The sequence below is a fragment of the Acartia tonsa genome, chromosome 11 (genome assembly GCF_053477335.1).
Source record: "Acartia tonsa isolate MP-2025a chromosome 11, ASM5347733v1, whole genome shotgun sequence".
Taxonomy (NCBI): Eukaryota; Metazoa; Arthropoda; class Copepoda; order Calanoida; family Acartiidae; genus Acartia; species Acartia tonsa.
This window is the reverse complement of record NC_137270.1, coordinates 20,438,196-20,457,668: the sequence shown is the minus strand read 5'-3', so window position 1 is coordinate 20,457,668 and position 19,473 is coordinate 20,438,196. Positions and strand designations below refer to the sequence as shown.

The 19,473-nt window shown below is 32.9% G+C and overlaps 3 protein-coding genes across 3 annotated transcripts in view; 2 read left to right on the top strand and 1 right to left on the bottom strand.

Moving 5' to 3' along the window:
- LOC145332900 (1-phosphatidylinositol 4,5-bisphosphate phosphodiesterase-like) overlaps nucleotides 1-19,473 on the top strand; it is a 101,467-nt gene that overhangs the window by 71,052 nt on the left and 10,942 nt on the right. Inside the window, exons 30-40 of the mRNA XM_080178004.1 lie at nucleotides 9,513-9,605; nucleotides 10,213-10,342; nucleotides 11,281-11,349; nucleotides 11,752-11,871; nucleotides 12,627-12,680; nucleotides 13,512-13,621; nucleotides 14,154-14,207; nucleotides 14,956-15,034; nucleotides 16,249-16,296; nucleotides 18,320-18,420; nucleotides 19,033-19,084. Of these exons, the coding sequence (XP_080034130.1) occupies nucleotides 9,513-9,605; nucleotides 10,213-10,342; nucleotides 11,281-11,349; nucleotides 11,752-11,871; nucleotides 12,627-12,680; nucleotides 13,512-13,621; nucleotides 14,154-14,207; nucleotides 14,956-15,034; nucleotides 16,249-16,296; nucleotides 18,320-18,420; nucleotides 19,033-19,084 (910 nt within the window). The remainder of the gene's footprint in view (nucleotides 1-9,512; nucleotides 9,606-10,212; nucleotides 10,343-11,280; nucleotides 11,350-11,751; nucleotides 11,872-12,626; nucleotides 12,681-13,511; nucleotides 13,622-14,153; nucleotides 14,208-14,955; nucleotides 15,035-16,248; nucleotides 16,297-18,319; nucleotides 18,421-19,032; nucleotides 19,085-19,473) is intronic.
- Nucleotides 162-1,416, bottom strand: LOC145332382 (uncharacterized). Its single transcript, XM_080177381.1, has 3 exons — nucleotides 1,115-1,416; nucleotides 941-1,044; nucleotides 162-409 (listed from the first exon to the last, which is right to left on the bottom strand). Exons 1-3 carry the CDS (start codon nucleotides 1,330-1,332, stop codon nucleotides 162-164), a joined length of 570 nt encoding a protein of 189 aa, XP_080033507.1. The 5' UTR covers nucleotides 1,333-1,416.
- Nucleotides 1,695-5,133, top strand: LOC145332381 (uncharacterized). Its single transcript, XM_080177380.1, has 4 exons — nucleotides 1,695-1,733; nucleotides 1,940-2,297; nucleotides 2,561-3,633; nucleotides 3,902-5,133. The coding sequence occupies exons 1-3, from the start codon at nucleotides 1,695-1,697 to the stop codon at nucleotides 3,616-3,618; spliced, it is 1,455 nt and encodes a 484-aa protein (XP_080033506.1). The 3' UTR covers nucleotides 3,619-3,633; nucleotides 3,902-5,133.

Here is a 19,473-nt window from a genome sequence, read left to right as displayed (position 1 = left end):
CACATTTCTTAATAATATGGTTCTACAATAAAGTTTTATAATAACTTCCTTAAAAACTAAAGATAAATAGAACAAATGAAGGCCTTTCAGAATAAGATAAAAATATAATTCTACTAGTAAATAGACTACATAATTTTATAAGGTAAAATTAACAGAATATTCTAAGTAAGGGGTACTTCTACAAAGTTACTATTTTGCAGCGAATTAGAAGTAGTTTTTTGTCCTAACAGTTCTGCCGCAACGGTGGACAAGGGATTTGAGTAGCCAGATGAACCCTGGGAAACAGTAGCTGCGCTTTGACCGTTTACATCGTTTCTTTCGTTAGAATCAGTAACAGAGCTGGCATTCGTAGACGTAATCAAGCGGTCATGGGTAGAACTCGAACGTTTATAACGGCAGCAAGCAATCACTAAAAAAAAAATAAAAGATATGGGGACATTTTTCTTTATAATATATAAAAAAAAAAATAAACAATTTAAACACGAGTACTTCTAGCCATCACTAAAAATTGCGGGCGATTGTTGTATTTTTCAAGCATGATGTAAGAATCAGATAAAGGGTTACCAACTTTAATTTTCTTTTTATAAATTAATAAAAAAAGCAGAAACAATATTTCTTTTTCTTTGAAATATAGATAAAGTTATTCTTTTTGGCAACAAAGTTTTTTTTTTAGTAAAAATGAAATTAACCAAAATAAATCTTTTATAACCCTGTCATAAACTTGAACTTGGAAGGCAAAAGGGTTGCCAAAACATATTATGTAATTAATTATTAATGTATATATATGATAAATGTTATATGTTTTTTTTCTAACTTTGAATGAAAAAGACTTAAAAGTGATAATGAAAATTTAAGACTTAGAAAAAACTTTCGTGAAATATAAAACTATTCAAACATGGCAACCTGTAAAACCTTATCAAAAGGGGAACTATTATTTTACCTGCTAAGCTTACAATAAGAGCCAAAAGAATAAGGACGGTGATTCCAAGGACAATCACAATCACATCACGCACGCAGTACAAATCGTTGAAGCAGGACATCAGACTGAATAATAAATATAAAAAAAAGTAAATCTATATAATTTTTCTATTTATTTTTAAAATCTTCAACTAACCTTTCCCAAAAACTTTTCTCCTCTAGAACATCCAAATTTTTCAAAGAGATATCAACCATTGTAGTTGTTTCAGGGGTACTGGGGGCATGAGTAACCACAGACGTAGTAGACAGAGTTGATGTACTTGACGTGTCACTTAAAATCTCAGGAATTTCCTCTATCACCTCTGAATCACCCCATTGAGAACGACTAATCACAAAGTTTGAAAGCATATCCATTTTCTCTAAAAGCCAATAATGAACTGTTTTTTTTTTTTTAGAGCTACGAGAAGATCTGGATAAGTGTGCAGACCCAGCTGTGATCTCAAGGCTTCTAGCAACTGCTATGTAAGTTAAAATAATTTTTCATTTTTATGACTAATACTTTTTTTATGCATAAAATAGAAAAATCAAGCAAGAACAAAAAGAAAATAAAATAAAGGAAAGACAAAACAAAATTCTTTTTCTAATTGAATGACAGAAACACCTTTTACAGCTTTCCAATATTGCTCTCTATATTAAAAATCAAAATACATATCACATGGATACAGGGATAATAAATTAATATTATTTTTTTTAGTGACACATACCCCAATGAAGAAATGAGGAAACACATTCTATTTACAAAGAACAGAAATGATGTAAGTCTTAATTTTTTTTTTAATAAAAAAAAAATATTTTATTGATCCCTCATCTACAGAAGGAAAGTGTATGTATATCATATTACTGGATCCTCAAAAAAGACAAATTGTAATTAATTGGGATGTAAAACGACTTAGAAGATCACTATATCAATTAACACTTTATATAGAGATAAAAGGATAAATAAATATGTTTTCCTTTTTAGGTAACAACTCTTCTTGCAATCGGGCTGGAAGCTAATTCCATACTCGTCGTGGAGTATTCAGAAGAAGGTACCTACTTCTTCAATCCAGACGACTTCATCGATCAAGATGATGTTGATGAATTGAGAGACAAACTAAAAGTTGAGGAAAACAAATGGATGTCTGCCCTGAAAAATCATTTACTGGAGATGCAAGGAAGCCAACAAATATTATTTGTTGCTAATTCCAAGATCATCAATGTAACCTCCATGACACATCCTGGAGGACGGAGGCTGTCGAGAAACAGGGGAAAAGCTGGAAAGAATACAGTGATGTTACAGGCTCTTTTTAAAGCACAACAAAACAAAGCTATACAAACAGGTGCAGTTTATATTTTCAAGTTCCTTTCTCCCTGGCTATTTTAGCACTGAAATAGTTTTTTTTAACAAACATAAAAAAATATATGCAACTAAAATTAAATTTATTATAATAAGATAAAATAAATATGGACATATCACACTCTAGAAAAAAAAAAGATATAAAAGACAAGCAGAATCCATATGAATCATTCATGTAAAAAAATTAACATTTTCTAAACTATAAGGAAAATATAATAAAGGTTGCGTGAATTTTTTTTCTTTTAGATGCCAGTTCTACAACAAATGAAAACATGATAATTGAAGAAAATAATGCACAAGAAATTGGAAACCCCGAGACCAACAATTTAGCTGTAGATGTAAGACATGGACATGTACCTGAAAACGGTACCAACCTTCAACAGTCAGTAAACAGACCAGAATTCTTAAATAACATTTCTGAAGGATATCGATTCCTGGTAGCTGACAGAACTCTATACCTGAACAGGCTTTTCGAAAACATGTTAAATAAGTTCTCGATAGAACCAAATACCTTCACAGAGACTGCATATGATATGCCCCCTCTTATATGCGACCTCCATATTGGAATGACCAGCAATCGTGTCATACACATCATCAAATGCAACAAACGCTATATTGGAGTCAATATTATTCGGAATTTTACCCTGGATCGATGTATCATTGATGGAGAGGGAAAACCATTAGAAACCATTGAAGTTACTAAAGATGATGATTACCCATGTCTATGTACAGAAACAGAGGAAGAGGATGTTAAAACTATACATGAAATGTGTTCAGTCATCAAAGTGGAGATTGGAAAAGCCAAAATTCTTGCTACAAAACCACCTCCAGCAGTACACAATATGAGTATTGGACCCAGAAACGTTGATACAACCGCCAAGATCAATGTATGTCCAAGAAGGAAGCTTACTAATGTAACCGCTATGGACTCACTTGAAAGCTTGATAAATATTTTAAGTCACTTCTCCATTGTTTATATCCTACCAAACAAATTGGAAAGAACACCATTGAGTTACATATTGAGTCAAGCCAATGCTATGGTATATATTGGGCGTTTCTGGGAAATTAATCATTTGAGCAGATGCATTGCTAGCGAACAGGTATATAACCTGGAGGACGTACAGATATACCTAAAGTCAGCCACCACAACAATACAACAACTGCTTAGTTCCCTACGTTTTGGTCTTGTTGTCCTTACCACTAGAAATGGTGACGTGATCATGAACATCACTGATATCATCAATGCAACAGTTCAAGCTATCAGGATGAGTGGACAATCAATAGTTCTTGACAGTTTAGCTTAAACAATTATCATCAAGGTATGACTTAAGAAAATTTTTTTTTAATTATTTTTTTTCCTATTAATAGAGTGCATGTTAGGACAAAAACCGGTCCTAAATAAGGGCAGGACAAGAAAAATTGTAGAGAAGCTATGCACCTAACACAAAGAAAATTTTATTGCTAAACGCTCCACATCACACACACACCCAGGGGAATATTTTCCTGGATAAATATACAGACAGAATTAGGTAAAGAAAAATCATAAGATAAAAATGTTTTTACAAAAACTGAAACCTATTTTTTTAGGATAAACACAGACATCCAACTACTACGCGAGAAAATAGAAAACAAATAAGAACACTGAAAAACAAGAAAAGAAAATCAAACATATATTCTACAATTGTATTACATAAGATATCTAGTGCTTTAAAAGCTTTTCATTTTATAGTTTTTTTTACTATCATGACCTAAATTTAACCTGGATTTTACAAGCTAAAAGCTCTGATGTCATAGCCAAAATTTAGTATAAAAAGGGCAAATCTCAAGACTTTTGTATCAGTCTTGGGAAGATTGTTCACTACTCAGCTTCTAGCTCTAATCAAGGTTAGCATTATAATTTAGGTTCAATAAGGTTTTCTATTAGTAGAGTATAAAGGAGTTCTTAAGTAGATTTCATACTTTGCCATTTTCTTACTTGAGTTTTCTTTGAATTTTCTAAGTATCATATCTCTCTTCTATTTTTCCTGAAACTTAGAAATATTTTAATATACATTTTTCTTTAAAGATTCTAAGTGTCAAAACACTTGTATTTATTTTTAGTTTATATTTTACCTTAAAGGCCTAAGTATAAAAAAGAACTTAGAAATATTTTGACACACATTCTCCTTAAAGATTCCAAGTGTAAAACACTTGTATTTATTTTTAGTTTAGTCTTTACTCTAAAGCCCTAGGTATAAAAGAAAACTTAGAAATATTTTAATATACATTTTCCTTAAAGATTCCAAGTGCTAGAACACTTGTATTTATTTTTAGTTTAGACTTTACTCTAAAGCCCTAGGTATAAAAGAAAACTTAGAAATATTTTAATATACATTTTCCTTAAAGATTCCAAGTGCTAGAACTCTTGTATTTATTTTTAGTTTAGACTTTACTCTAAAGCCCTAGGTATAAAAGAAAACTTAGAAATATTTTAACTTACATTCTCCTTAAAGATTCCAAGTGCTAGAACACTTGTATTTATTTTTAGTTTATACTTTACTTTAAAGCCCTAAGTATAAAAGAGAACTTAGAAATATTTTAACTTACATTCTCCTTAAAGATTCCAAGTGTTAAACACTTGTATTTATTTCCTAGTTTATACTTTACCTTAGAGTCTTAAGCATATATAAAAACTTAGAAACAATTTCAATTTAAATTTTTCTTAAAGCTTAAAATACCAAAAGACTTGGTATAAATATAATATTCTAAATCTAAGGGCATAGTCTCTAAGTAGTATTCATTTCATACAGTATATGTTCTGGTTATATTTACCAGGTATCTTATCCATTGTAATAATATTTCTAATTAGTATATACTTGTGTGCTTGAATATTTTACCTTTTGTGGTATATATATTTTACTTTCTAATCAGATATTTGTTTTGTATAACTGTAAGAAGTAAAATAAAAGAAAAGAAAACTTAATCAAATTTTACCTTTGTTGATTTATTCATTTATTTCTTTACTCTACTAGTACATAGTGGTACATTCTTGTATCTTCTTGTCCACTTTAAACTTGGTAAAAACTTGAAATTTGCTTTGATCTGTTTGTTTGGTCTGTACTGCACCTCTCCCGTTTCCGAGCCGCCTTATTTAACACCTTAATAAAGAAAAAGAATATTAGAAAATTACAGTCTTAAAACTTTTGTGGCAGGGAAGTTTTTATTTACACCTAAGGACTTTTTTTTCTTGCTACTCAGGGATAATATACCACTGAACCAACGAGCTATTTAACTAACAAATTAAAGTCTAAAGAGAAATTATCTGACAACACCTTAACATAAATTCTTCTTTTTCTCTGAGTAGAAATCAAATAGAGTTTTTTTATCTTGCTTGATAAAGGAACAAACCGTTTTTACAATACTTGTCCTTGTGATTGTGTCCTCGTATTGCCAGATACCAGAGATTAATATAATTAGTGACTCCTATCAGAGAGAGAGGGGACAATGGGCTGTTTATTACACTAGTCCCCAAAGTATTATAATAACATTTTCATGCTTTCATTAATTTTGATTGGTTGATTCATTAAGTTGAGTGTTCAAACGTTTCAACCACTAATTTTTATCTACACAAGGCTAGTTTTGTGTATAATTACTAACACTGGGTATGTACATCAATTTATCGGTCATTCTCTTGTCCCTTAAGATCTAGGACTCCTACCCAACAAAGTATTTATAATGTAAGTAGAACGAAAACTAGGGGCTAATAATTAATTAGTCATTCTATAACTCACTTTGTCTGTCCGTCCGTCGGCCTTAAAAATAGATGCAAAATACTCGGCTTCTATATGAGATAGATATATGACTTTTTTTTTTGTAAAATTTCTCGTCAAAAACAAGTGTTTTCTTTTAGTTCCATAAGCTGCTTAACGGTTCTTTTGCTTACTTTTATATTATCTAGTCGTTACTTAGTTATTTTATACTAGCAGCTACGCCCCTAGAGGCCTCTTGAGGTGAGGGGGCAGTCGAAACCCCCATTTTAAAAAGTAAAAATGAATCTAGGGGGGGGGGGTATTTTTATATGAGCGATTTCTTTTGGGATTGTGGTGGTAATCACCCACAAAATAGTTATAAACCTTCCAAGGACCTATAAGAAGCTACATTGTAAATGAGAACCATATCGGTATAGTGGCTAGCGAGATCCTTCGCTACAGACAAAAAATCTTTGTACATTGTATACAAGAATGCTTTTCTCTAGACATTGATGTTGTCATAAGTAATTCAGCAGTTTCTGAGGTATTTTGTAGCACGTCATCTTTTTTCTCGTATTCATTCGAATCCGGTGGATAGGAACCGGTTCTCATCCATACGAAAAAACTATGTTTAGCATCGTATTATATCCAGCTTTCTACGAATATAAAAATGTACAATCATAAGATTAAAACCAGCATCTCGGGGCTAAAAAAACTTGTTTTAATCTTATAATTGTTCATTTTATATCCGCGGAAAGCTGTTTATAATACGATGCGAGAAATAACTATTATCTTACTTTTTGTAAGAACTTTGATTGTCCTCTCAGATGTGCTTAATGAAAGTTTTTATCTGCAATAAAGTATTCAATATAGGTCTTACTTACTAGGAATAAGGATAGAACAACAGTTTTTAAATATTGCATTTGATTATTGTTGTATTTTATTGAAGGCTAATGGGTGCTGCGCAGTTAGCATCTAGGGACAGTAAAAAAGCCTTAAACCACAATATGACTTTTTTTTCCAAAAAAAAACCGTTAAAAAACTTAGGGATTTATTTCAAGCACCCCTAAAATGAAGAACTGTATAAGTTCTGTGGTTAGCTTTTTTCTATAATTTGGATCATTATTACAGCTCTCAATTTTTATCTCTCTATCTATCTTTTAAAATTAGAATGTCCATCATTGTATCTAGTTAAAAAAAGCTATTTCTAATATTTTTGCTATAAAAATATTCATTTCCTTATAGTAATATCCTATGCTGCAAATGGATATGTAAATATACAGGGTCATTAAAAAACTTAACTATGCACAGAAAAAAAAACAATTATATAAATTGCTTTATATAATAGGAAAACCTGTTATGGGTCATTTATATTTCAAATATTTAAAAATGATTATTTCAACAAATTATGCCTTAAAAAACGGTTTTCCAAAAACCTTATTTTTTAAGATTTATGGATTTGAAGGTTGTGCAAAAAATGTCCATATTTTTGAAATTTAAATTGCGCGGCTTCTATTAATAGTAGATAAATGTTAGGCATATCGTTAGAATCGTCATATAATCTAGTTTTTAGAAATATAAGTACCAATTAAAAGCTGTTTATAGTTTGAGAGCTATCTTGAAAAATGTGAGAAATATTAAAAAGTGTTAAGTCAGTTGGAACATTTTACCACGAAGTATAAGTAGCACAGGAATGGTTCTTATATATCCAAAAACTATAGCTTATGGCGATTCTAACGGCATGCATAACATCTTTCTACTATTCACACAGGACGCGCAATTCAAATTCTTAAAATGTGCACATTTATTGTGCAACCTTCAAATCCATAAATCTTCAAAAACAAGGACTTTGGGAAAACGGTTTTTAAGGCATAAATTGTAGAAATAATAATTTTTGATATTTGAAACATAAATGTCCCATAACTGGTCTTCCAAATATATAAAGCATTTTAAATAATTTTTTTTCCTTTGCAAAATTAAGTTTTCCTATCGATTTTAAACTTTGCATGGTGATTTCTGTAACAGTTAAGTACGATTTAAAAAGAGTAGCATCTCAATAATCGTTACCATTATAATTATCCTCTTCCTTAAACAGTATATTGTATTCACTCAGTTTTGCAACAAATTTACTCACAATTTTGTTTAGATTTATGCATTTATATTCTTCTTTTTAAGTTTTGACACCATATAAGTGTTAATGTTAGTTTGTCCTAACGTTTCAGAGCTCCGCTTTTATGAATGTTGTCATCCTTGTTTTAATTGTGACAATGTACAGGTCTCTCCTTGGGTTACTCATATTAATCAATAACATTAATCTAAGCCTTTTTTTTTTCGGTTTCTAGGTCAGCATGATTAATTCTGATTATGCACAAATCTATTTTATTAACCAGGGAACTAGGGACCAATATTTGGATTGTTTAGGCCATTTTGGGGTAAGGGTTAAGCGCAATAACAGAACTATAGTATAGATGTATATACAGACAACTTTCTCCCTTTCTTTTTCAAAGACCTCTTTCGTCTGCTTCTACATTACTTTCTGCTGTTTGGCGGTGTTAATATAAGCGACACCATTGGTTGATTTTCAATGACCCAAGAGAAAGGTTGCACAAGGCGGTTGCGATGGGGAGATACAGTTATTTAACCCTTTCTCCTTCTAGTGTTTTACTCTAATAGCGCAATGTTTATTTTTCAGTCTAATTTGAAGACTTTAGGGAAAATGCTATTCTTGAATAAGTTGCAAATTAAATTTTCCAGATAAATCTGGTTCTAAACAGAGAGAGAGGGTACATCGGGATGTATGTTGCACTAGTCCCCAAAGTTTTATAATAACGATTTATTATTTGTTGGAGACTTCAGTGAATTTTGTTTGGAAGTTGAGTGTTCAAACGTTTTAACTACTAATTTTAATCTACAGACGGTGTAATGATTGTTGATGTACATAAATTTATCGGCCATTGTCTTATCCCTTTAAATCCCTGGGTTCTACAGCCATTTTATGCTAGTTCTTCTGAATGGGAATAAATTTCCCAATGTCTAATGCATATATCCTTGCTTATTTACACATACTATTATATATCAATGTCTCATTTATACATCCACAAAAGAATAATTATATAATTGTTTTACATTAATTAAAAGCTTTATTAGAGAAATTTTGTAAAGAAATATTATTTTGGTAAAATTTAATAAATAAAAATTTTGTATCTAAAATGACTAAATTGAAGAAATTGATTAACATTTGTAATATTTTTAAAATATTTATATAAATATAGGAATAATTTTTGACCAAGGGAAAAAATTGATGAAAAATATAATAAAATAGATAAATATTTTTGACCACTAATTTTACGGTCAGTGAATGTTCTTTTTTCACAACATTAGTGGAACCATAACACTGTTTTTTTACATTCATTGAGAGAATGCATCAAAATTATTCAAATAAATCTATAGTAGAACACAATTTTGTAAAGGTTTGGTGTATATGACGACAACGGAAAGCTGTTGGGCCAAAGAATTCTTCCCTTTAATGATCTCCAGGCTGGATACAGACATATAGCTCTCAGGTACATATTCTTAATCAACATTGACTCTTATGGGGCGGTGATAGCCCTCTATGACATCTACATTTTTCCGACCCTAGGACATAGTCTGTCCCATCGGAAGATTTTTTTTCGAATTAAAGGGAGTCAACCAGCGTCAAACCCTCTGAGGTTAATAAAAAATGTGAATATTATGGCAATTTAAGGCCAGAAGGGTGATCCAGGTAACTGGTACTTCTGGTGAAAGAAACCCCTCTCAACGGCTTTTATTTTTGGATAAAAAAGGCTTTAGTAAATTATTATGAACGTTTCTTTGTGTTTGAGCAAAAAAAGAATGTGATTTAGTTTGCTAAAAATTCTAAAATTTTTGCCTGGATATTGGATGGCTCCTGTAGATAGCAGGATAGAATAATTCAAAAAGTATTTGTGCCATATGAAAAGTGTTAAAAACATATGACAAAGACCAAATTGTGTCAAAAATTATCCATGTGACGTCATAAAAATGAGGGAAATGAGAGGAGAAGTGGGAAAGAAAACCCCTAAAAAAGATATGGATAATCCCTAATTTTTTATGACGTCACATGGATCATTTTTGACACAATTTGGTCTTTGTCAAACATACTTATTTTAGGACTGAGGGCAACTTCCCCATGTCTCTACCCATGCTGTTTTGTAATATTGAGCTGAAAATCTACATCCCTGACGGGCTGGGCGAATTCATGGATGCTCTCTCGGATCCTCGCGCTTTCCTTTCCGCTCAGGTTAGTGCTCTTTAATATCCCGTGACCGTGGCTTAACACGTAGCGCATCCGCTCGTCGTCGGGAAGGTGATAGGTTCGAATCTCGGTCAGACACCGCGTCATGACTAAAGACATTAAAAATGGTATCCACTGCTGCTATGTCAGATGCGCGACCTAAATAGTCAGAGTGGGGGGAATGCCTTGGCCCAAAACAGGCGCAACTCGTTACCATGCACAGTTTGGACTTCTCAGACAAAGGTCGTGCATCTCAGAGTGTTGGTTGTCTGATGGGCGAATGGACGCTTTACACCGCAATCATAAGCGGAGTATGTTTCAAGGTGCGTGGCAAGAGGTCAAGTACCCGAGCGAAACCAAGCCCCCTAGAGACATAACTTTTAGTGATCTTTAATAGTTATTGTTAGATGTTGCAAAGGTGAGGATTTCTGTAACAATAAAGTAAATTTTCAAACTTTATCACTCTTAGAACATAAATATCTTTTTAATTATTTTGACTTATACACTAGAAAAATTTACATGATTTGATAATGGTAGTTATTAATAATTTTACCTTGATTTAAATTTTGATTTATGGTGATTCTTATGAGGATTATGCAAACTATTTAAAGTGAAGTATATCACAACATAATCTCTACTTTTTTCCATAGATTGAAATTGAATTTGGAAGAAGATAACCGGTTGAGCACTAATAATAAACCCACCCTAATAAGTATACTGCAGTGCCCTTACCCTGCGGGGCTACCAAGCACCAATATAACCAAATCTAACCTAAAGGAATAAAAAACAATCGAAATAGTCACCCCCCCCCATATTTTTAATTTATTTTCAAATAATTTTTTTTTGGTGTGGGGGGGGGGAGATAAATGCTTATTAAGAGGGTACTTTTGCGAATTTTTTGAAATTTCTTGAACTTTTCTGTTTATTATAAATGCAATATTTAGGAAAAACGGGCAGAGCAGCTGAAAGCCATGGGCATTCAAGAATCTGATATTGGCAAAGATATTATTGAGGTGAGGTTTCCAAATAATGCAGGGATGGAGAGATAGGCCAATAATTAATAATTTGAACTCATTTTCTGTCTTCTAGAAGTTCTGACCAATTGATTTTAAATTTTTAAACTTTTCATCAATTTTCTATATTGTTTAATACTTAATTGTTAATTTTAGGGCCTCAAATACCTATTAAACAATGGTCTACAAATAGTTTATCGATATGTCTGTCAGTTATTGTGTCCGTCCAACCTTTTGAAAGTGCCTTGTCCATTTACAAAGGTTCGTGCAAATATTATTTTTAGTATTCCCAAAAAAGGTTACTAAAATGTTTTTTTTTGTGTGTTCCAAAAATAAGTTAATAAAATTATTTTTATTCGGTGTGTTTCCAAAAAGTTTACCAAATATTATTTAATTATTCAGGGTGTTCCAAAAAGATTACCAACGCTTGCAGTGACCAAAGTACCAAAGAGAGAGGACGAACACGTGGAGTTTGCCGCGCTTACACATGACACTCTCATGCAGGAGAAAGCTTATGTCAAGGTTAGGAAGCAGTTGTGCTTAATAAAAAATGACGTCATACAATACAAATGACCAATGTTAGGCTAATACACAGACTAAATTACCAATGGCAGGCCAGTAAATTATTTAATTGACCAATGGTTGGCTAGTATGACGTCATTTTTTATTGTTTTATGGCAATCTTGCAGGGTTAAAGACAAAGTGCGGGGGAGAACCTAAATTTTGGATGTGTGAAACCTGATTTGTAAAAATTGAGGGCTTGGAACTATAGTGCGAAACGTATTAAATTTACCCTCCAAAATAAAAAATAAAAATTGGTGCTAATGGCATATTTAAGCTATTATATTAGCTATTTTATTTTGAATCTTTTTATCAGTGATCTAAAGGGATAAGACAATTGGCGTGAACTTGATGTACAGACTGGTGTAATAAACAGCCAATACGGTTTGTTTTGTTAGTACCACAGACAGACTGAACAATAAGTACATAAGACGCATTAAATAATTATTAAATTTTGCACTAGAACGATAATCATTAACATTAAAGGACATTTTTATTGGAGGATTTTTTTCTCAATATTTTTGAAAAGCAGCATTTATAGATTCAAAGATTTCTCCTTTTTAAACATTTAAGTTAACATTGAAATGTCAAAACTTTGAAATAAAAATATTGAAAACCTAATCTTAATGGGAATCGTTAAAAATTTCCTAGTCCGTGTAAAAATGTTAATGTTAAAGATTGCCATTATCAGCATTTTTTACCCCAAATTTCTTTAGACATTGAAGAAGCACCAAAAAGAGCTTGAGACTATTAGAAAAAGACATTCAAAGGTAAATTTATTATTAAAAATACAATTTGACTAATTTTTAATATTTAAATCTGTCATAAAAACAGCTGTGGATTCATTACAAACAAAGAATGTTCTTTCTACCTATAATAAAAAGTAGAACGTTTGTCTGTCTGAAGCTTACGATCATGGTAACCGCTGAACCGATAGGGTTCTACTCTTCAGGCAATATGCCTACTGGTCCTGTTTTAGGCTATTTTCTTGGGGGATGGAACACACCCAACCCCCAAAAAAGACTCAGTGTAAGGCCATAGAGAAACTATGTAAGAGTGGAAATAGGAAATTATTATCCTTTTTTAGAGTCACAGAGAAACAATAAAAGAGTAGATAAAATGTCTTTTAATTTCAGGAGAAAAGAATAATCAAAAAAATCAATGAATGTCCATAGACAAACTATGATAGACAATAAACGAGTAAAACTATTGTATAGTCATAAACAGTGTATAAAAGAGTAGAAATAATAGTTTACCATCGTTAATTAGAGTCATAGAGAAACAATAAAAGAGTAGATATATTGTCTTTTAATTTCAGGAGAAAAGAATAATCAAAAAGAATCAATGTATGGTTGGTCATAGACAAACTGTGAAAGAGTATAAATTAGAATTTACCATCCCTATTTAGAGTCATAGAGAAACAATAAAAGAGTAGATAAATTGTCTTTTAATTTCAGGAGAAAAGAATAATCAAAAAGAATGAAAAAAGTATGGACATGGTCATAGACAAACTGTGAAAGAGTATAAATTATAATTTACCATCCTTATTTAGAGTCATTGATAAACAATAAAAGAGTAGATATATTGTTTCTTTATTTCAGGAGAAAAGCATGATTCAAAAGACCCAGTGTATGGCCATAGACAAACTATGTAAGAGTCGAGGAAGTAAGAGCAGTGAACCCCCAGAATGTAAAGTAGATTCCACTGTAAGGTAAATATCTACCTATAATTTTTTCCAGCTGTTTATAGTGCCTATAAAAAATGTCTTCATACAATACAAATGACCAATTATAGGCCAATACGCAGACTAAATTATCAATGGCAGGCCACTAATTATTTTAATTGAGCCAGTATTAATTTTTTATTGGCATTATATAAAGCTTCTTTATTTTTCCAATAGAATTTTTTAAAAGGGTGTCTTAGAATATGATACTTAAATATCCTGTTGTGTTTGGTAAGGGATTTGGGTTAAAACAATCCTATAATATAAAGTAGTAAGGTTTTTGTCTGTAGCTCAGATTTCAAGAACTACTGAACAGTATGAGTTTGATATTTCAGGGAAGCTTTACATATGCATAACACCGCGAATTATGATGGATAAGAAATACCTCTTCTGTATATAGATTAAAGGTCCTGTAGGAAAATTTCTAAATTGTTATACTACCCAAACTAGATTTAATAAAAGTCCCCAAAGTTTTAAGCCAACTAATGAGATAACGTGTTAATGAGTGTATATTTTTCAGGGATGTAGTATTGGATCAGATGGACCAGTGGACAGAAATGTTGGACCGTCATAGGTATACAAAAGATTCGGGGTTCTGTTTAGCGGTTCTGTTATGCTTTTAAATTTTGAATTGTTATATTTATCGCATCGTATTATAAACAGCTTTCCGCGTATATAAAATGTACAATATTAAGATTTAACCAGTTTTATTTTTGTCTTCGTATAAAAGTAAATATTATACGATGCGATACATGCTTTTCCAGTATGGCTTAGAATCGGCTCTAATCCAGCGGATATTAATCGGTTTTAGTAATGACTCTGTTTTACAGCCGTCTATCAGACACAATAAGCTGTCCATCTTAAAAGGAATACCTAGCAGTCAAAGATTCTTTTTTATATTTAGTTATATATAATTGAAACCCTTAATACAACCGACGATGATATAGCGTAGACGTCCAAGGGTGGGGGTAAAGATTTTTTTTAACGGGGGTTAAATTTTTGAAATCCAATTTTACCTCCTCAAAATTTTAAGACATACATTAGATAACCCTCCTCAAATCTTTGAAACCCTATATTTTACCCACTTCAAAACTTTGAAATCCCATATTTGACCCCCCACCCTTAAAAATAGGAATTCCTTCTTGCAAAGCAAAGCTTTACACTGAGAAAATTTGATGAATGCCTTGTTTGATGGATAAAACGAAAACTCTTTAGTAATAAATTGTGTCACCTTCTAACCAATAAAGTGGTCGGATTGTTGAGTTTCCTATTGGCCTAATTAAGGTATTTTTCATCTAGACAGTCTATATCTATTTGTTCAGGAAAGAAGATATGGATTTACAGAGAACCCAGATGACCGCACAACATGAAATTCTTAGAAAAATCATGGAAAATATGCAGGTTAAGCGTGCTGCTTTAGTTGACAAACAAGGATGACCACATCTATAAGTAGTAAAGCATAAATAGTCATGGAATTGACGTACAAACAGATGATGAGTTATCACATCAAAGGAAAGGAAAAGAGGAAATATGCAAAAACTTAATGAAATTCACGAAACCTTTAAAAAACAAGGTTTATGCCTTTTGAAGCAAAACAATGTATAAACGAGATGCGTATAGAAATCTTCAATGATATTATACATATAATTATATATAGAAAAGCATCACTTTTAATAAGTTAAGCCTTTGAAATACAAAAGAGGAATTATGACTTGTTTCAATGGTATTATAAAAATTTTTAATTTAAAAAGTTAGATTTTGAATATTTAGTTTTGAGAAGTACTAGCGAGTGCGCCCTTAGCATCTAGGGGCTCTATACTCAAAGAGATATGAAAGGTGCAGAAAAATAGCCTAAAACAATACCATCTTAATCTCAAAAAACAAAATAGCCTAAAACCATCTCATGATATTGATATATAAGATGCCTCTTTGTAAAGGAGAACCATATCGTTTCAGTGTTTAGCGAGATCCTTCGCTACAGACCAAAAAAGCTTACTACTTTATATAATAGGATTGTGTTTGAAAATATACATTTTATATATTTTTATTTCTCTTTGGAGGGTGGTGGTACCCTCTCCCAAAATAGTTAAAAACCTTCCCGGGACCTATGAGAAGCTACCCGGTTAGCGAGATCCTTCTGTACACACAGACAAACAGACAGACAGACCAACAGACAGACAGACAGACAAACAGACAGACAGACCAACAGACAGACAGACAGACAAACATCCTGTTACTTTATTATAAGGATAATCTATCTTAATGGATTTGGCCAATTTTTTAGAGCATCATTAAATATCTTACATGTCCAATATTACTTACTAAAAGAACGCGAATAACTTTTGTTTCGGTTAAATAACTGTTTCTCCCAATCGCATCAACCTTGTGCAACATTTCTATTGGATCATTGAAAATCAACCAAAGGTATCGCTTATATCAACACAGAAAGTAGCAAAAAATAATTTAGAAGCAGACGAAAGATGTCTTTGAAAAAGGAAGGGAGGTAGTTGTCTGTATATACATCTATACCATAGATATATTGTTATATTTATGCTTATGGACTTTTGGACAAAATAAATTATAGAGTCGCTATTACAAAGTAAAAATATTTTTAGGCTCAACAAATGAAGGACCTCGAAGTTAAATTAGAACAAGATAAGAAGGTAATAGTTATTTATCGCATCGAGTTATAGACAGCGTTCTGCGAATAATAAAATGAAAAATTTATATTATTAAAACCAGTTTTGTTAGACCCGAAGTATTCTTTTAAACTTGATTTAAAGCGCAAAGTGTTGAGGATTAGTGAAATGATTGTACAATAAAAAGGTTGGTTATCTGACTGACCTTTAGTTCTCTGAAAAGTAAGATCTAGTGTTTATTACACTAAAAAATTTTCTTGTGGCACTATTGGGTTTTTCGTTTAAGGAAAGTTTCCTTTAGACTTAAGGATTGTTTAAGCAATTTTTCAAATTTTGTCTTGAACCGATTGTAGACAATTTTCAAGAATTCTTCCCCCTAAAAGAATAGAGCACTTTGATGATAGGAACGCATCTAGTAAACTATAATTTTAACTAGCGGCTACGCCCCTAGTTGCCTCTAGGGCACTTAAGGTAAACTGCCCCTTTTTTTAGTTGAAAAAGAAACAGTGTCGATTTTTCTTGAGGGAGGGGGGGAGGCAGTCACCACAAAAATAGTTATACCCTCCAGGAATTATGTTGATCTCTTGTGGAGGCACTCAAGGATGTTCACAATAATAATCTCTATTTTTTACTAGGATATGAAGGCTGCACAAGCGCGTGCAAGTGTGGAGGCACTCAAGGATGTTCACAATAATAATCTCTTGTTTTTACTAGGATATGAAGGCTGCACAAGCGCGTGCAAGTGTGGAGGCACTCAAGGATGTTCACAATGATAATCTCTTGTTTACTAGGATATGAAGGCTGCACAAGTGCGTGCAAGTGTGGAGGCACTCAAGGATGTTCACAATGATAATCTCTTGTTTCTACTAGGATATGAAGGCTGCACAAGCGCGTGCAAGTGTGGAGGCACTCAAGGATGTTCACAATGATAATCTCTTGTTTCTACTAGGATATGTAGGCTGCACAAGCGCGTGCAAGTGTGGAGGCACTCAAGGATGTTCACAATGATAATCTCTTGTTTACTAGGATATGAAGGCTGCACAAGCGCGTGCAAGTGTGGAGGCACTCAAGGATGTTCACAATAATAATCTCTTGTTTTTACTAGGATATGAAGGCTGCACAAGCGCGTGCAAGTGTGGAGGCACTCAAGGATGTTCACAATGATAATCTCTTGTTTACTAGGATATGAAGGCTGCACAAGTGCGTGCAAGTGTGGAGGCACTCAAGGATGTTCACAATGATAATCTCTTGTTTCTACTAGGATATGAAGGCTGCACAAGCGCGTGCAAGTGTGGAGGCACTCAAGGATGTTCACAATGATAATCTCTTGTTTCTACTAGGATATGTAGGCTGCACAAGCGCGTGCAAGTGTGGAGGCACTCAAGGATGTTCACAATGATAATCTTTTGTTTCTACTAGGATATGAAGGCTGCACAAGCGCGTGCAAGTGTGGAGGCACTCAAGGATGTTCACAATGATAATCTCTTGTTTCTACTAGGATATGTAGGCTGCACAAGCGCGTGCAAGTGTGGAGGCACTCAAGGATGTTCACAATGATAATCTCTTGTTTACTAGGATATGAAGGCTGCACAAGCGCGTGCAAGTGTGGAGGCACTCAAGGATGTTCACAATAATAATCTCTTGTTTTTACTAGGATATGAAGGCTGCACAAGCGCGTGCAAGTGTGGAGGCACTCAAGGATGTTCACAATGATAATCTCTTGTTTACTAGGATATGAAGGCTGCACAAGTGCGTGCAAGTGTGGAGGCACTCAAGGATGTTCACAATGATAATCTCTTGTTTCTACTAGGATATGAAGGCTGCACAAGCGCGTGCAAGTGTGGAGGCACTCAAGGATGTTCACAATGATAATCTCTTGTTTCTACTAGGATATGTAGGCTGCACAAGCGCGTGCAAGTGTGGAGGCACTCAAGGATGTTCACAATGATAATCTTTTGTTTCTACTAGGATATGAAGGCTGCACAAGCGCGTGCAAGTGTGGAGGCACTCAAGGATGTTCACAATGATAATCTCTTGTTTTTACTAGGATATGAAGGCTGCACAAGCGCGTGCAAGTGTGGAGGCACTCAAGGATGTTCACAATGATAAATCTCTTAAAACCAAGGCAGAGAAGGAAAGAAGAATTAGGTATTGGTTTATTTTAACTAGCGGCTGCGCCCCTAAGGGGCCTCTATTAGCACTTTAAATGCTTTTTTATTTAAAATATCCAATTGGATAAATAATTTAACTATCAATATTTATGGTATTTTTCGGTTATTTACCTTGGGAGGGTGGTGGTACCCTCCCCCAAAATAGTTATAGACCGGACCAGCTTCTATGAGATGCTACCCTGTAAAGTGGTTAGCGAGATCCTTCGGTACACACAGATAGAGATCCTTACTTTATTATAAGGATTGAAGATAACAGCATGCCAGACAAAAAACAAAACAAGCTAAGCCAGAATGTAAATAATTATTATAAGAAAACATGCTGGGAATGGATTTGGATAAATGATAAGGAAAAAAAATTCGTCAATTTAGGTTGCTATTGAACCTGTCATTATTTGGTCTTTTCATTCATCATGTAGGAGGGGAGGGGATAGGGTAATGATAGGGGAAGGAATGAATCGTTATTTTGCCAGCTACGAGTTTCACTTTATTGGATAATAAGTAATATTAAATCCATTCTATTTTGTCTAATAATGTCCAGTATGACGTCATTTTTATATGCACTATAAAAAGCTTCATATTTTTTCTATAGGGAAAAGAACGATTATAATACCAAGAAATTCATTGATGAACGAAAATCACAGGTACTTCAACTTTCAAATAATCCTATGGAAAAGAGGGTGTTGTGCTGAGAATTTCCGTCGAGTCCTCAACATAGGCGGAATTAAATGTCGTCTTTAAATTCAGACATGTAATCTTCTATTAAGAAATAAATCTCAGGTACTTCAAATTTTTAATAATCCCAAGGAAGGGAGGGGATATTTAAATCTAAATTACACTTGTACTCAACGTATTCTACTATTCATTGGCTGGGAAACTTTTGGTAAATGCTATTAGAGTAAATCAGTGTATAGTGTCTATTAGAAAACAGCCCTTGAGTTCTCCTTTTTACGGGAACTTCACATAGGTTTATTAGGCTATTATATTTTTGGTTTGAATAGGTTAAAATTTCAAGTAAGCTTTCTAAATGTCT

Excerpts from the sequence above, each read along its gene's own strand:
- LOC145332381 (XM_080177380.1), top strand. The coding sequence starts at position 1,695 with ATGAGGAAACACATTCTATTTACAAAGAACAGAAATGAT. Across the intron at positions 1,734-1,939 it reads TTACAAAGAACAGAAATGAT|GTAACAACTCTTCTTGCAAT; the intron begins GTAAGTCTTAAT and ends TTTCCTTTTTAG. Across the intron at positions 2,298-2,560 it reads AAACAAAGCTATACAAACAG|ATGCCAGTTCTACAACAAAT; the intron begins GTGCAGTTTATA and ends TTTTTCTTTTAG.
- LOC145332382 (XM_080177381.1), bottom strand. The coding sequence starts at position 1,332 with ATGGATATGCTTTCAAACTTTGTGATTAGTCGTTCTCAATGGGGTGAT. Across the intron at positions 1,045-1,114 it reads GAGAAAAGTTTTTGGGAAAG|TCTGATGTCCTGCTTCAACG; the intron begins GTTAGTTGAAGA and ends TTTATTATTCAG. Across the intron at positions 410-940 it reads TCTTATTGTAAGCTTAGCAG|TGATTGCTTGCTGCCGTTAT; the intron begins GTAAAATAATAG and ends TTTTTTTTTTAG.